An 18,452-nucleotide genomic window follows, 5' to 3' on the forward strand; every position below is an offset into this window, starting at 1 on the left:
TATTGGGGTGAAACAGTTATGACACTAGGATGACCAGACATGTAGGATATACCCACAAGCTATTAGCCACAACCGGAGATGTAATTTCCAACCAGATGAATAAAGAGATATTAATAATAATAAAAAAATTTATTTGTATAGCGCATCTTCCAACAGCTCACAGCACTTAAAAATGAAGTAAAAACACAACAAAAGGTAATATGCATTAAAATAAAAAATAAAATAAAAAAAACAGAAAAATAATTAATTATTTTTAAATATATAATTAGTTAAATAAAAGCGAATAATAAAACAATAATACAAACAATAAAAACAAGGAGATAAGTTGTCATGCATGATGTAATATGCAATGGCAAAAATCTATTGATAGATAATGTTAATACAACATTTATAAAAACAAAACAAACTTTCTTACCAATATAGTACATTTAGGACAATATTCATAGTTCAAATGACTCAGTGTTGTTTATTGGCCATTTTTATCTTTTTTGAACACAAATCAGAATCCACTAATCTATTCATAATTTCATAAAAGCTAGCAAGTGTGTTTGTGCATGCAGTTTGTGCAATCCTAATTGAAGTACTAGAGTATAAGCGTCCACTACATGTTAACTACATTAGCTTCGTGACACTTAAGTCATCACCCATGTCCTGGTTAACTGGCTATATCTGGACTGAATGGAAAATTATGTACATTTACCCACAAATTATCCCTTCAATATTCCAGCCTGCTAAAACAATGTATTGTGTTTACAACATCTTTATTTGCCCATGCCAACTTTTTTTTTTTTTTAAATCCAGCATTTCATCACAACCTCTCACAAGTAAGTCTAGCCCATTGAAGCAAAGCTTGCCTTTGCCACGAATCTTGGCAATGATGCATGTCTGAGCTCATTCAACAATGGCTCTGGTAGTCTCAATATCAACCCTGAGTGCGATCACACAATAGACCAGGACATTTAAACCTCAGCGTGCATCTTAAAGCCTGTCCAATTAAGTCAGAGCGTGCAAATAAAAACGATCCTCTCCTCTTTGTTTTCATGCACATGCCATTAGTCTTTGGTTGGAATCCTGTTCCTCTGAGAAATAAATAACTACAAGCATCCTATTTATTATTCATCAGCTCTGAGCTATAAACTGCTGGTTAAACTCAAAGTGACAATGTCACTGGTGGTGTGCCAGCAGCAGGAATACTAGAAATCTCTATGGTATTCCCTCAAATTCGCACAAAACCTGGCAGGGTGATGCAAGAGGCCTTATGTAGCTGGCATGTAGACCCTTCAGAGGAGTGGACAGAGAATAGACTTGCTTTTAACTTCATTTAAAATCACTTCCTCTTCTGTCCCTTAACAAGCAGTCAGGTTATACAGAGTATACCATATTAAAAAGGTCTTTACTTTAACCCCACCCTCCCCAACAGCATCTTTCCATTATTTCAGCTAACCTCTGTCCAGTCAGGGTTGGATCGTTAAGCGAAGAATTTGCCAATCTGATCTGCAGATAAGCATTTGGTGAGGGCCGGCTGATTAGGAATGGGCCAGTCATTTGAGGGAGGAAGTAAAGGCTTGCGGCAGCACAAGTAAAGCCAACGTTCAAATGTCAACTTTAACTGAGTGGTGGAGAGGAACACTGACAGAGAAGGCAAAGCCTGCTACATTCTCAACAAATCTAATTACAGGAGGGGAAGGGGAGACGCCAGCGCTGCCTGCACTACACACACACAATCTTGTAATACTACCTTTATAAGGTTTATAATAAAACTACAGATTTATGTAATCGAAATTTTACAACTGCCATATGTAAACTCAACTCTAACTAATCCCAACCCCACGGACTAAAAAATATCATGGGATCCTCATGTGAAAACTGTGTATATATCACAAAATATATTTTCAAGTAAACTGTCCTAGGAAAGTTTAAGCTCCTTTGCTGTAACTGAGGGGATATTTTAGTAGAAAAATATATACACACATACAATAAAACATATCACTGATGCTTGTCCAAAACCTGGCTGTATGCAGATTTTTTTGTTTCTTTATAAAAAGCGACATTAAAATTAGAAAGTCCATAGAGCATTCTAAATAAAATAGCTGCTGGACTAGTACAGATGTAAACCAAATGCTTACAGACAGTCCCCCTCCCCTACTACAGCCTCAGGAAATATGACTGCTCCAAACTGGAACTTCCAGACTAGACTAACTCTGCCTCATTGATTTGCCAAAGTTATTTGTTTAGAATCAGTCACTCACACACACACGCACACACACACATTCCTCACAGAGAGCTTGCTTCTGTCAGGTTTGTTTGGAGCTTTAGAGCATTGCTCAGTGCTGAGGGGCACAGGCCCATGTACATGCTGCCATACTGTCTGTACTGTGTCTTTCTATATTGTCTCTCTGCTTCTCTCTCTCACTAAACATCTGCCAGGAAAGTATGGTGTGTATAGTATACTGACTGAGACTGACCCTGCCGCCTTCTGCCTGTTGGTGTGTATTATAAAAAGTGAGGTGGTTCCTATACTGAGCACGCCATACTACAAAGAACAGTTGGAGCCATGAAGAAGCTTGGTCTGGCAATTCAGAGGCTCCTTTAAACCAGATGAAGTTTGTGTGATAGGATCCTTTTTGGCCTTACTCGCTGACTACTGGATGGGATACATTTGCTCTTGCACAATGAGAAAAAGCAGAGATCTTGTTGTGAATGTGGCCAATTTATTTCAGACAACTTTACAAAGAACAATAACAAATCACATTTTTCAGTACTAAACATAACCAGCAGTTATTTCAGCTTTCCTTCTTGTCAGGAGATTCGGTTTCAGTTTTTCATAGAAAAACTGCAGGGATAATGTCCTTGCTCCTTGTAAACATTTCCAAAGTCTTAAAAGCTGGTTGTTTTTTTCTGCTTCCCAATATCCAAGTCACTTCAAAGACTTTCAGTGATGTTGAGGTCTGGGCTATGGGGTCAGTTCATTTGTTTCTTTTTATCTTTGTTAAATAAATATTTTATGCACCTGTTACGAAAATTTCTTAGCCAGTCATTTAGTCATCTTCCATTCCACCCAGTTAGCTATTTCCTGAACTCCCACATTACAGAGGGAGGGTGACAAGCATGCTTTTCTCCAGATCAGAGCCTCTTTTTATACTGTTGTAAAATGTAAAATGTGACATCACTGGACTGCTTCACATGTTGAAGGAGAGTGCACCAAGGTCCAACACATCAGCTGAAACACCAGTACTGGTTGGCACTGTGTATTTTTCAATTTTAATTTCATAAGACTCCCAGCCTTGGGTAGCTGTGGCATCCCCAGGGACTGAATGGGCAATCTCCCAATAACAATGGCTAACAGCATAGACCCCTGGACCACTGTTTCTTTTTTGTCTATTTCCTTTTGTCATAATCCAGAAAGCTACACCTCCTTTAAGACTCAGTGTTCAGTTGTCTTCTCACAGAAGAACCATGTAGTTTTTTCTCTAGTTCTTGAATTTATTTATTTATTCCATATATAAAAAGATTATCTTAAATGTAATTTTAACAGCAATAACATATGAACAATGACAAAACTATACCTTTTCTAAACTAAACTGTAACTAAAAACAATATTAGAAGCCATATTTAATCAAGAATAATATCTAAAGTTTGGCCTATTCTTTAATAGGTAACAGAATTTTATTATATTTTATCATTACCATATAAGAAAATGTATTATGCTGTTCAGCATGCTGTTTGCACAGTGGGATATTAGATTTTTTAAGATGCAAGTACATTAGGCTAGTCTTGGCTGATTAAGTATATTTTGGGCAAAAAGAAAAACTGCTATGACTTATTTATTTTATTATGTTGATTTGCTTGGGATTATTATGACATGATCATGGAACCTGTTGTCTGGTAACATTTGGGTGAAAATTACATAATTTTGGTCAGAGGCCTACCGTTAGCTGATGGAGCAGAAGGTCCATGAGTGGGGCTATCTTGTTGCTGTAGAGAACGTAAGAGCAGTTGTTGTAGCAGCAGGAACAGGCCAGGTAATACACATTCACAGCAGCACACAGAGACCTGAAACACATACATTGCGATTAGAAAAAACAAACCAAACTTCTTGGATTGTTTGCCTTGCTTTCAAAGATAAGCATTTGAACAGGAGAAGTAGGCTCTCGTTTAGCACTTGAGGGTAACTTCTACTTTACTGCCAATCAGATGAGCTTAATCTCCTGCAGTAACATGGTAAGGTTATCTGAGGAAATGGACACTGTAAGCTCAGGGTGTGAACATAACACGCACAATGTAAGCAAGTCTAAGACCATACAGTTAGATGTGTGTGTGCGCACACACAAAAACCCATCAATTATAGCTTTCTCTATGGAACATCCCCCTACAAACACACACTTCCTAAAGAAAAGGCTCACGCTAACCCGCTTAGCAAGAGGCACTGGGGGAGCAGACTGCCCAATCTGTCCACCAATTCCTCTTCTCTCACACTCCTCTTTCCTCTTCCCCTCCCACTCACTCCATCCTTCTTTCTGGACAGTCTTTCCCTGCACCCCTTTCTACTCTCCTCTTTCTCTCCCTGTGCAAAGATAAGAGACTAGCCGTCAGCGCCTGTAGGCCAGTCAACCAGCAGTCAGTCTTCTGTATTATGTCTGCTGCACACCAGCCTGAGAGAAGATTAATGCTACTGATAAGTGACCAGTCACTCCGCTCCGACTACAGCAACCCCCTCCACCTTCCCCACTCCCTCCTTTCATCAGTTAATATTTTCTGACAACTGTATATTTTAACCCAAAGCGGAGTGGCGGGGCCCTATCTGTGGTGCGGACCAAAGGAATCCGGCTTCCCTGGTTTAAAGTAGGCCATGTTTATTCCCAGCCGTAAACATTTTGATATCTACCGCAACCGTCGCCATCTGTTTGGCGTTTTCAGCCAAACCGTATTGGCGCACATAATAAAAATAGCGCCAGGCCAAGTACGTCTCAGCTTGTCGATAACTTCAACCCCGCTGACAAAAGCGGGAGTGTATATTTAAGCCGCCAGCAGGCAGATCAGGGAGATAGTGGCGCGGGTATTGACATAGCCGTGTAAAAGCGTCAGATATGTGGTATAGGACTGCAGGGAGAAGGCTCTGCCTGGACTTCTGGGAAAGAGTCCAAGTGTTCCACACATCACTCCAAGCATTGTGCTTTTTCAGCTGCTCAATTGCTGCTTGTTATAAAAATCCGGTGTTTCTACTTTGTGTGTGTTGTTATTAATTGACAACTTTTCACGTCCGACAAACTAATGATAAACACTCCAGACAGGGTGCTGAGAGGGTTCTGGTTCAATTTATGTGCAATATTTAAAAATCACTTGTTCAGTGAGCACATGGAACATTGATTTGCAAGAGTGTGAGCAGTGTAGTATTTCTTTTGCATTGATAGAAGGCTATCTATTGAGGAGTGAAACAGAGCCATGTGGAGAGAGGGAGGGATGGTTATGGTTCAGTGGAGTGATACTGCAGGCTCTGTTCGGTAAACGAGAGAGACAGAAACGTGAGATCCCCTCCAAACTGTGCGCTCTGGGCAGCCGACCAGCACTGCCTTTGACTCACTGATTTTTTCCAATGAAAAAAAAAAAAAGAAGGAAAGAAAGAATAAAAAAAAGCCTTGATTGGGGAACTCAACTTCCAAATCAGTTTTAAAACCTGGAAATATTCTCAGTGTGTTCAGAGAAAACGAGACTTTGCACCTGTAAGACAACAGCGAACATACATTCTGAGAGAATGACGTCTGTGCCTAAAAAGGGTTACTTCAGGTAAGGATCTCTCCAGCACTTTCATGGACTTTGAGGTATCCATATTCTTTCTAAGCTACTTTTTGAAACGAGAAGGCATCAAATGACAAGCCTTGGATTGAATGACATGCTTCAGAGTGTCAGAGTTCACCACAGCTTACAAGCTGTGAACTGAAAGCTTAAACGCAAGATTAAAACTATTAGCCATTTATCTGACAGAAACGCACAAAGAAAACGAAACATTGCAAATTGGCCAATTTTCATACATTAATGTTTTTAAATGTTGAGCACTCAACACTTCATTTAAAGACACTATCATTTAAAACAACTAGGTGACTCTAAAATGTTTGCTTAAACCAATAGACAAAAAATTGTCAGTTGAAAATGATAACATATGGAATAATTTGTTCCGAATTCATTTTAACTAAGAATTTCCAGGTTTGACTTACTTCAACACATGTAAAATGCATGATGAACCTGATATAGGTGCATGCTTGCAGGGTTCTCGAGGAAGAGGTTATCTGACACCTATAGGATCATTTGTAGAGAGGAATGCAGGAGGATTCGGCAGGGGGACGGGGCAGCCCCCAGGTGGCTTGCACGGTTAAACAGCAGATTAAAGAGCACACGACTAATTTCTTTACACTAATCTTATTAAAGGGCAAAACAGCTGTCAACCAGCCAAATCCCAGCAACCCCAACAAGCATCGAAATAAGAGCATTTAGGGAAAAGCATGACAATGAGCAACTGTGTACAACACTAGTATGCAGAATTTATCATACAATGAAGTGGTTGTAGAAAAACATGAGATATACTACAGTATTTTAGAGAATATCATACAAATAAAGCAAGTAATTTGAATGCAATTTGAAATAAAGCAAACTCCAGATTTTCCTAGGATCTTCAATTCTAATCTGAAGATAGCACTGTTCATTATTTAGCTACTTTACCATAAATTGTTACACACATACATCACCATGTTTGTTTTCATTTTCATTAAAAACAATACAATATATACAGGAAGAAGTCAAATTTACTGAAAGCTTCTTTTAAGGACATTTTCTTTCTGGTTGAGAAATTTTTGCAACACATTTAAAGTTAGGTTATAGATTATATTTATATTTGCTTTTTCTTCCAAGCCAGGAATCTCATTTATAATTTATATTCAGTAATCCACAAAATCTGGGCAGCATGGTGGTGCAGCAGGTAGCGTCGCTCCACGGTGCTGGGGTTGTGGGTTCAAGTCCCACTCTGGGTGACTGTCTGTGTGAAGTTTGGGGTGTTCTCCCTGTGTCCACATGGGTTTCCTCCGGGTGCTCTGGTTTCCTCTCACAATCCAAAAACACACGTTGGAAGGTGGACTACTGTGTCTGTGTGTGAGTGAATGAGAGAGAGAGAGACCCTGTGAAGGACAGTCTCCCCCTCCAGGGTGTGCTCCCGCCTTGTGCCCAATGATTCGAGGCAGGCTCCAGACCCACCACGACCCTGAACTGGATAAGCAGTTACAGATAATGAATTAATTAATCCACAAAATTTCATTTTGGATCTACAGACAGATTCAGTTAAGACCCACTATTTTTCTCTGATCAAAGATTAAAGCTTTTGTCTATCTGTGAATGATTGCCTCCTCCTCTACTACAAAATATCTGCACTATGTAAGTTCATTTCACAACCTAAGACTAAGAAGGTGAAAATGCTGATCAGAAAGCCCCACCGCCAAGCCCACCAAGTGCGTCTCAGACATGCGGCTGCCCAACTGAGAACGGCAACACAGCAGAGATTACTGGATATGTTGTTAATCAAGTTCTGCTGTCACTGACTGAGGCTCACAGACACCTCACACATTGCAACTCCACCCCCTACCCCACACAGCCAACCCACTCAAACGGGCCTCCACTCAGCACCTTGCCTTCATGCTGTTACAGTAATGTGAACTTTTCTAGGCCATCCATCAACTACTGACCCTCCAGGATAGTTTTAGCTGTCACTGTCTTGTTTGAATCATATGGTCACACTGCTGTCAGCAGGAGGCAGCCATAACTGGCCGGCTTTTGCAGCCTGCTCTCTACTAATTGAGAGTGATTAGTATGACACCCAACACCAGGCCCATGTTATGGAGTCTTGGGCCCAGTCTGCTCAATGATGACAGCCTGCCTCAAAGATTTTGAGGAGCAATTTGGTAAAGTGCCATTGTGCCCCTTCTCAAGTTACTCGTGAAGTATGTGGCAGTAACTCACATGTGCCAGGTTGTTCCTGCAGGCAGCATTCCTGAAACAGAATGGCCCAGAGATTCCTTCTTACAATGGCACCCAGACAGTCCTCCCTGGCCTCGGGACAGAGCAGGACGCTCAGTGGCCCTGCTGCCACCAGACTTTGGCAGACAACAGGCGCATTGTTAATCTGACCATAATGAAGCCTTATCTTGTAGACATAGGATTAAGTTCCAAAGGTAGCCTACACTGACAGAGCAGCATAGAGTATAAGGGAGGAGGGAGGGGTGTAGTGAGGGGGAGGTGGGAGGCAGGGGAGAAATCTGAGGGAGATAGAGTTAGGAGTGTAAAGGAGGAACAAGACATTGTAGGGAGAAGGAATGAGAGAAAGAGCAAGATGGAGAGCAAGAGAGATGGGGCAGGAAATGGATATTTACCTGCTGCTGCTTGGTTATTCACTAGGAAAACAGGGAAAATGGTGTGAGACTGAGTGTGTGAAAGAGAGGTTTGAGAGATATAGAAAAAGAGCACATAGGAGTATAGGAGAAGGGAGTGGGTGAGAAAGAGGGAGAACTGAAGTTGGATGGAATCAGATAAAGAGGAAAGGACAAAGGATAGCAGGCTGAGATAGAGATAAGAGATGGAGATGCAGATAATAAGCACAGTAATCTCCTCACCTACTCTAACCAGCTTAACCTTAGACACTGAGCAGACCTGAACACTGATTAGGCCACCACCCAAACACTGAAGGCCTGCTTAAGGTAGGGTCCACCACTCCCACCAACACACCTCTTTAGACTCTCCCCCTACATCTTGCCCTTGGGGCTTTGTTCCTCAGCGTGGGTGGCCTGCTGGCCTGGCACCAAACTGACCTTTGGGCTTGATTAAAACCCTTTAACCCAATCTAAAATCCATAGGGTACCCTGAAGGCAATGGGCAGATGGCTAAGGAGGGGAAAAAGGGAAAACAGAGGATGATATATCCTGTCTTGCCTTCATACTACATGTGAATAGGGGGAGAACCCCCCCCACCCCACAAAAAATACCACCCCCTCCCCCCAACAAAAAAAACTGCATGCAAAAACATAATTGTGATAAACTTGCCCCAAGACGGTTATTTATTTAATTAATTGTGTGCGCGCATTCATATGCTTAAAATCAAAGCCCAACAGTGAGTTTTAGTACAACATTCCAAAGTGTGTGCTGTTAAATAATACCTCACAGATTAATTAGTTACATACATAGTGCATGAAGATAAGTAAACCCCTATGTTTGTGAGGAGAAAACATGGTGGGTATATTTCAGGGCACCAAAAACATAGATGTGGTGGATAACCAAGCAGCGGGAACAGCAGAGGCAGCGTGTAAAGATCCATTTCTGCACCTCCTTGTAAATGGGTTATCAACCAGGAAATAGCCTGACCTGGGCCACAAGATCGCATTTCCCAATCTCTCAGTATAATCTCTCCCTTTCTCCTATATGTCCAGTCAGGCTTGACATGCGCGTAACACAGAAATCTGAACGACTACTCAGCCTGGCTTCAATACCTGCCTTTGGAAAGGAAGTGGAGAAAAAAAGGGGGCCTTGAGGGAAAGAAAAAGAAGCTGGAGCCAAAACGAAAAGGTGAAGAGCAAAAATCCTTTGCCTAGCGCTTGTCAAACAATCCTTTCTTTCACTGCAGTCCAAATGACATTTAATTTGAGTCTGCTGTTGATCTTTTCCGATATTGCCAATGCGTCCAAGACGTCCATTCTGGCGGGCATTTTGCTGAAAGGCCGGGTGTAAGTTAGGGCAGAAGTCCGGGGTGTGCTGTCACGCACCGTGCGGCAAACTCTTATGCGCACCCACGCACACACACGTGCAGCATAATGGCATCCTGAAATGAAACCTCTTGGAGAGCGGTGCCTAGAAGCTTTCACTGAGTACATTTAGTCATCGTGTGACACGGAGGTGAGGTGACAGGCAGCCCCACTAGCAGCACTCCGAAATGGAGACAGCGTGGGACGCTAGGACATGGAGCCGGACACACTTAGGGCAGGCGCAACGTGCTCTCAATTTCCGAACCTTTTCACTGACCAGTGGCTTCGAGGTTTTAAGTGTCTCCTCTATGTTTAAAAGGAGCAATTTCCTTCTAAAAGTCACTTGTGAGATTCACTTAGATGTGACCCTCACCATCGTGTGTGTGAATGTGTGTGTGACGGGGTTTGTTCACCGTGAGTCATTCGCCATCCTGTGTGAACCTGAGTGGAGTGTATGTGCTGACAGCAGCCTGGACCTGAGCCCACCTTAAGGCTACTGACTCACTGACAATCTTTCTTTTTCCAAGTCCCCCTCTTCCTCATCAGTGACCCCTACTGGGACATAGGAGGATGTGTTTTTCATATCCTGCCCACTGAGACATCTCAGAAAACACACCTCCTCAGCAGCCAAACATGCTTCAGTTTTCGTTTTCTTTTTCTTTGGGTGGGTGGGAGTGGGAGAGTGGGAGAGGGAGAGAGAGTGTATGAGAGAGAATGAGTACACTTTATACTTTAATCTGTGCACTCTGCTATCCCATCTCTGGGGATTCAACACTTTCTCTAGCTTAAGAGAGGCAAGAGACTGATCAAACAGGCACTCCAGCAGACACAGGGCTCATTACAGTTTACTGTTCAATGGTGTGAAAAAGGGTAGAGTTCAATAAATGTGGAAAAAAAAAAAATCCACACAAACTATGCAAATTCCTTTTTGGTAAATTATGAGTTTTTTTAATCTGTAGGAAAATAAATGCATATTCTGATATATAATTTTATGGTTATTTTAAATACTTTAGCTCCATCTAAGACAATTATTTTTAGATTAAATATATCTAACAATTTAACTCATAATTTATCTTGATTCCCAGATGTTAATACTGTAGCTCCCAAACATCTAGACAAAGCTTGGGCTAAATAAAATAATAATACTATCTAATGCTACCCCTGAATTCTGTTATAGCAACATTCAGAGGTTAGAAGATGCAATGCCATGTTCCAATTCCTCCAATTGTATCAATGTAAATATATAAAACAAATGCAGTCATATTGTATACGTGTGAACACCGCAAATTATTGGGATCAGGTCATTTGTAATAACCATGCCAGACCTACAATTAGTCCAAAATAGAAAGCTTTGGAGATCATGATTTTTTTTTTCCTTGTTTGAACTACTGGAAAATACCATAAACATTTACTAAGAGATGAATCACTCCAGTATGATGAGAGTGATTGTTTCACACATCCTTGTGACGTACATATTAACAGTGCTTGTGCAGGTTAACGTTCTGGTTGTTTTCTGTGTTTCAGTTGCTTGCTCTGTTACTTGTGCAAACGTAATGACTTTTCAGCTCCAGACATCCGACCCCCATTTCCTCCCGAGCTGCCCAACCCTTCGCCAAAACCCTCCACTCTGAGCCACAGAGAAGCAAAGGGACATTAACGGAGCCTCACACTGGAATTAGCCCATTAATGTAATGCTAAATAAGATGGAATCCTCCTCCCTGGGGCGTAATATTCCACCAGCATCTCCGCAGTTGTTCTTTTTTGTAAATCACTCAGCTTATCTGAGAGGAGGCGATCGATACGCCAGCATTACAGTAAACAGATAAACTAGTGCTGCCGTGGGGGGTAAGCATCTCAGTTGAGTTCCATTACGGAGCCGAGATGAGGGAGAATGATTAGTGCATGCTCGCTTATGTCATTCCCTCTTCTCATACAAGATGTTGTAGCCTCTACTCATGGGCTTTACAGCCTATGAATTATCAACAGTGGAGAAGGTCAGAAAGTAGCAGGTACCCAAGTTCTTTGTATTTAACACTTATCTGCACATATGAACTATTGTTCACTCGTACAGTTGTTCAAATAAACTCCTAGCTGGGGAAGTGTGGGTACAAGTTCTAGGGCTTGATACCCTGCTTGTGTAAGCCCTGCTTCTCCCTGTTTCGCTTTTCCAATAACAGTCAGTTGGCAAGACTCCTGTTACTGTTATAAGAGTTATAAGTCACCCTGGCTAAGGGAAATGCCATTATTGTAAACCAAAAAGCTTAAGCGATTGGTGTATGGTATTTTCTTTGCAGTCAAATTGGGTTCAATTTTCACATACAAACAGATCTGCGTATGGCAGTAAACGTCCTTGGGCAAAACATGTATCACAGCATTCACCCATATGTAAAACAGCCATTCAGGATATGAATGCTTTGTTACGCTGATTTACAAACTGAAAATTAATATGCATATTTTATGGATTATTATTATTGTTTAGAAATTCAGCACATTTCTATTTATGTGCTGAATGTAACATGCTGGATAATAAAACAAAATATGGGCTCTAAAAAAACTTTGGTTTATGTCTGTATCTGGTGAAATAAAGAAACTGTGATTCTGAAGTTAAAAAAGATAAAGTGCTTTAGGAAAACTGGAGTAAATCAACAAAATCTAACACGGCAACAATGATACAGCCATAACGTGTCACTTTCTCTGCAGCAGTGATAGAGCAGGCTGGCCTAATGGCACCAAGGCTGTTTGGGTTTACAGCTTCCTGGACTCTGGCACAGGTCTTTGGGGAAATCTGGAGACATACAGGATTAATGCAAGTCGGCAAAGGTTATCAAAGGTTCAGCACCCTGTAGCCTCAGGGTGAGTGAGTGAGAGAGAGAGTGAGAGAGAGAGAGAGAGAGAGAGAGACACACACACAAAGTGAATAAGGTTATAAGCTTATATGCTGAGGGGGATGCCGCAGTGATCAATCAGACAGTTATGCTGTCCTAATCTCTGCTCTGCCACACGTACAGGAAGCAGGAGTGACGAGAGAGTCATTCTGTGGCCGCCTGACTGGACCTGGTCATTTTCACTGTGCTGCCCAAAACATCTAGCCACTATTCATCTTGTTTTTGCCACACAGATAAAGGTCTGAATATGGTTTCCTACTAGCTGGTAAACCTCATGGCATCTATTCAACTATTGTGAATCTATATAATTGAGGAAAAGCATACAGTCAAAAAAAAAGGCCTTCAATTTTGGGATGAGAAAACTTTTTCGTAAATATCAGAGACCAATTTCAATTAATGTAAGTTTAACATATTGGAAAAAAATGCCCATTGAAATGTTTCATTACTTATATAAACATGCATTTTCCCACACAACTTTTAGCAAATAACTAGTAATTGTAGACGTGTGTTCTCTGTGGAGAATATATACATATTTTCACTCAAAAAAAAAAAGAAGTTCAATATTACTTCCATTATAACTGCCCATACTAAACAAACACCTCCCCGATGTATTTTTGGAAAATTGTGTTGACCTTGGTTTCGCACTCAGCAGAAACTGAACTTTCAACAAGCTGAGGCAGGGAAGTGATTCACAGTCAGTAAAAGAAGGTGAGGACGAGGACATTCTTTAATCCATGCAGGGGGGCCACTTGAGTATTTGATTGCAACAGAGCACAATGACAGAAGAGCCTCAGAGATCTGGCCTCCTCCAGGGCTCGTCAAGTGGATCTCTCAAAACAAGTGTGAGAGAACAGCGGAAGTGTTTGATTGGCCAAGTTTGTACTCCTTTCTCTCTCTCTGACTCACTCACGCACGCACAAAACACACACACATATATATATATATATATATATACACACACACACACGTTAATTAAGCACAAACCAGTTCAACCCTCCGTAGAAATGTTTATAAAAATCCATTACAATCTTAAAACTTCCTCTCAAATCTTTTGAAATTAATGACTGATTAAGAGAGCGGGAGGGAGAGAGAGAGGGTGAGAGAGAAAGTAGAAAAAAAAAAAAAAATCAATAAACACTAGATGGCCTGTAAAAGCATTATAAATATAAGTAGCATTCCTCCATTAGGGGAGATTTGGAAAAAAAAGCAAATGCTAATGAGGGAGAGAGAGGCCATTCGAGTCCATTAAGGGCTCTCTCTGGTGGAAATAACCCTCTCTGTGAGGTTATCTAGTGGCCAGCCCTGCAAACTCCACAGCCACTATTCAAAACCCGCTCCCATTTTCCTCTGACACACTGGATAAATGTGCCTTTTGTACTGAAGGAAGTAAAGGAGAAATGGATGACTTAAATGCAGTCCTCTGTTATTTTCTAAACAAGGAGCATTCTTATTCATTATACATTTCTAAGTGTTTATGGAAACGAGGGCTGCTCGTGAGGAAAGTGAGGAACTGTAACGGCAGGGACTTCAGAGGAATATGAGCATCATAGCTTGTGAGAAGAGAGCGTCTGAAATTTATGAGAGAGTGGGTCTGCCTTAATTTTGTTTAAGGTGGGGGATGAAGTAAGGGGTTGTTTACAGGTACTGGGGACAGCAAGCAAGCATGAAAGAGACATAGTTAGAAAATGACCAATCCATCACCATGGGCAGTAGGAAAACATTCTGAATATTAACATTTAACTGCCTAATGTTAGTCATCATATCACAGCATTACCACAGTTCAACCTTTTATTGCACAAAGCACAGATGTCTAGGGCAAAAAACTAGGTTCTACAAGTTGTTAATTAGGCAGGTAACTTTTAGGTACAAGCACAGCTCAGCATTTTACTCAGACAAATTAATGGTGTGTTTAAATGCTGCAGTAGAGAAAAAAGCCCATGTAACCATGGACATGACACCTACAGAAAATTCTGTTCATCAGTGGTGTTTAAGTCTTGAAAATATAGGAAAATGGTGTCTCTGACATGATGACTCCCCCCCCCCAATTGACATCAGGAAACATTTCTGAACAATCAGAAACCTGGGGACTGACTTTTGTTTTGAGAAATTTGCCTTTGTTATGTAGTGCAGCATGTTTCAACAGAATCTATTGCCCAAAATCCAAACAGGTTTCTGTGCAACTTACACTCGGCAAAGACAAGGTCTGTGTTATGTAAACCGTCACAAATACTGGGAATGCTGGTTAGTTTAAAACGGATAAGACGACATGCTGTACAATACAGTGAGGAGAAAGTTGTGGATAAATATCTAGAAAAATAAAATTGAATAACCATCGGCATGTTCTAATGCAAATGGCATGTGTACTGTCAACAGGTGGGGGTCTCTTGTACCTAAAGTACAGTGAGTGTATCAGACTTTTCTGGCTTCTGGTACTCACTTGAGTGGAATGCGTGGGACGGCTGTAGGAGTGGAGGCCGCAGTCACTACCTGTAGAATCTGTTCCAGGGCAGACAGACCCCCTCCTACCTGAAAAGCTACCTGATCTGCATTGTTCTGCAGAGAGAGAGAGAGAGAAAAATCAGTCAAGAACATGCATGCAGAGGTGAGCGAATGGAGGTATCACGTTGCTCTCAGAGTGGAGGGATCCACTCTTATTCTCCCCACCTCCCACTTTCCAATGGGGACCGAGAGTGAAATGTGAAACAAAGTGATCCCCAAAGAATTCCTGCTAAATCTCAAAAGTGCACAACCCTTCTCAGCCCACCCCCCACCACACACAGTCACCAAACCCCAAAGCAGGACAACAAATACGCAGACCTGCACACAAAGCAGGGGTGGTCTGGCCTGACAAACAAGAGCTTAGGGAATTCAAGGGCATGGAAAAAGTAGCACGTGAAAAATAATACACTCTAAAACCATAATAAAGTCAAAATACATGCATAATGCCCTGCAGAGATTAACTGAAAAAGTACAAAGACGGCTTGGTTTAAATGCAGTGTTCAGTGGTTGCTTATCATAGATAACAGTCATAAAACTTTTAAGAGGGGGTCAACCAAACTGTGTCTGAAACTCATATGGTGCGGCTGAGTGTCCTTGACTAAAAGAGGACATAAACCAGTCATTTAACTGACGTGCTTTTCAAATCAAACTGTTTACAGACGTGACATTTTTACTTGCATCATAAAATTCCTTCAAGTTCAAAGTGGGACCCCTTTAAGTGAGTCATGCGTTTTAAGACAAAGATCCCCAGATCTCCAAGGCTTTAAGCTGAGGAAGGAAGGAAGTATCTCGGAGGCGGGCCATGGCTCTGACCCAGCGCTGTCCCAACATATCCTCACCCTACCAAAAATTCCTTAAGCAAAAAAGTTACTTTCTGAGAGGAGACAAAAAATACCCTACTTATTTTACTTAACTTTGATCCATTTGTAAAACCTGAAGGTACTTAAAGCAGATTTTCCTCTTCTAAAGTTTAAGGAACATTAGGGAAAGTTAAAGGGAAGAGACATATAAAGTAAACAAATATTTAAGACAAAGAAAAATGAAGAGCTTGGCTTAAGTGAGTGATGATACACATAAGCAGCTCCAGTTGTGAGAGTGACAGGGGTGAAACTTTTAGTGAGAGCAATGAAGAAATCTCCCACTTCTTAATGAGGTCAGAGTTTCCTACGGTTTGTGACAGTCCTCAAAGCCAGGCACTTCACGCTGTTTTTTTGTTCAACGGACAGCAGAGCTTCCAACAAGCCTGAACATATTGAGCGCTGAATAGTGGAAGCGCTTTGCAAAATTACACATAAGCTCCTCTTCTGTCAATCACAGGTGCCGCCAAAGAGTAATTCCTGAAGATCCGGTGGCAAAAGAAGGCTGAACTCTTGCAGGGTTAAGAGATTGGAACAAGCGCATTGTCAGATACACCAAAGGTGGTGCATGCTGAACAGCGGGGAGGATTACACCACCCCCTTAAAAAAAAAAAAGGCTCTGTGCAGCTCCATCAGGCACAGACACCCTACACGGCTCTCTGCCAGTCAAAGCCTTATCAATAGAGCAGAGAGCAGCGCAGCAGGCTTAAAACGTGCTTAACTCACACAGCCCTGGCAGAATCATCAGGCTGGAGGGAAGGGAGGGTCATTCCTCTCCTGGTGGGCTGTTTAAGCACAGGGAGGGTGGTGGGGTGTATAGGTGACGCCGGAGATCAGATGAGAGGGAGATGTGTCAAACAGCACCTGGAAAACTGACAAACACCTGCTCTATACACACTCTACAAAAACAAGAGTAGGTTTTACAGTGACAGCACATGGTACACTGCTGTCAAAAGCAGTGAAATGGTAACTTCTTATTTGGATGATCAAATTCAAAATCTTTAAACTTGTAACATTTCATGTACCTTTATACTTACTACATTTCACAAATATAAAAAAAAAAAAAAAAAAAAAAAAAACCTTACCACCTTAAGTTAATGCCTTTAAAAAAAGTACATAAAATATTACTGCTGAAAGAAATCCGCATTTCTGAAATATTGTTTAAAATTTCCCCAAATTTCTTAAAAATAAATAAAGAAACAAACAAGGAATTCAAAATTCTTCATTCTTCATAAAATCCTTAAAAGGAAAAAAAATATACAAGCTGAAGAGATCCCATTTCATGGTATTCTTAGGAAACAGAAAAGGTCCTAACAATTTTGGAAAAAGTCTAAACTATTGGGAAATACAGAGGACAAATGACCTCTTTCATTACGTCACCCATCACAAATTCCTGATACTGCTTCTCATGATGCAGGCTATACTGTTCACTCTCAAGTCCATTGTTACCAAATGTAGCCTTTTTACACTGCCACAGGGACTCCTTTTCTCAATTACCTCTCATAACATCTGGCTTTGATAGCCTTTCCCCCCCAAGAAGGCCACATCTCTAAAACAATCACGGTGTATGTTTATTTGTAGCTGGTGTGCTACAGGACTCCTCAGAAGAGGCAGAACAAGGTGTTAGCATAATGTTTCTTTCCAAACATAAAGCAGTAGTTTTTCTATACTTAAAGAGCTCTCAATGTGACTATAAAAACCAGCCTGTAGGAGAGCCATTGTTGAACAGTTAGTCTTATATTACAATTTTTCAATTCTGGTTAGAAATGTCTCTTGTCTGTTGTACTTTTTGTTCATTTTTAAGCTAATCTTGAAAAATGATTAAAAAAAGGTGGGGGTGATCTGAATTGAAAACATCTTATTGGTTTATAAGGTCTAAAAACTTATCTCCAATATAAATGTCTTATAATTAGTTAAATATTAAAATGCCAAAGGTGCTATGTCCTATGTTTCATATACTGATTAGTCTACTTATATAGGACTCTTATATTTAACTTACACTCTAAGAATAAATGGTTAATATTATTTTTAATCTTATATGAAATTGACTACTGTGATGATTATGAATAAAAATTACTTTAATTCTAAATGTCAGTCACTTTAATGGCATTTCAGATATGTTGAGGGAGAATGAAATTTAGTTATTTCAAGAGACAGTGCTAACATTAGCTCCATCTAAAAGCAGAGCTGTAAGTTTCCAGTGTTTCAGATCTGACCTGCTCCTCTCAGTGCCACCACAAACAACCCCCTGTAGGAGCGACTGTGATTCCATTGGTTGCAGGACCAAAATGGACAGCAAACTCTGGCTACTGATTGGCTTAATAAAAGTTGACAACCAATTAAAAACCCTGTTTTCTGTTTAGAAGCACACACACACACACAAAGTCTAACCTCAAACATACAGAACAAAACGCATCCCATATCAGCACAAATCACAAC

At 40.8% G+C, this 18,452-nt stretch overlaps 1 protein-coding gene across 2 annotated transcripts in view; it reads right to left on the reverse strand.

Moving 5' to 3' along the window:
* Nucleotides 1-18,452, reverse strand: part of scaper (S-phase cyclin A-associated protein in the ER) — an 88,339-nt gene that overhangs the window by 20,662 nt on the left and 49,225 nt on the right. For both annotated transcript variants that reach the window (XM_066667273.1, XM_066667274.1), the window contains exons 23-24: nucleotides 15,095-15,210; nucleotides 3,930-4,053 (exon numbers count right to left, since the gene is read on the reverse strand). In XM_066667273.1, the coding sequence (XP_066523370.1) occupies nucleotides 3,930-4,053; nucleotides 15,095-15,210 (240 nt within the window). The remainder of the gene's footprint in view (nucleotides 1-3,929; nucleotides 4,054-15,094; nucleotides 15,211-18,452) is intronic.

The sequence above is a fragment of the Hoplias malabaricus genome, chromosome 4 (assembly GCF_029633855.1).
Source record: "Hoplias malabaricus isolate fHopMal1 chromosome 4, fHopMal1.hap1, whole genome shotgun sequence".
Lineage (NCBI taxonomy): Eukaryota > Metazoa > Chordata > Actinopteri > Characiformes > Erythrinidae > Hoplias > Hoplias malabaricus.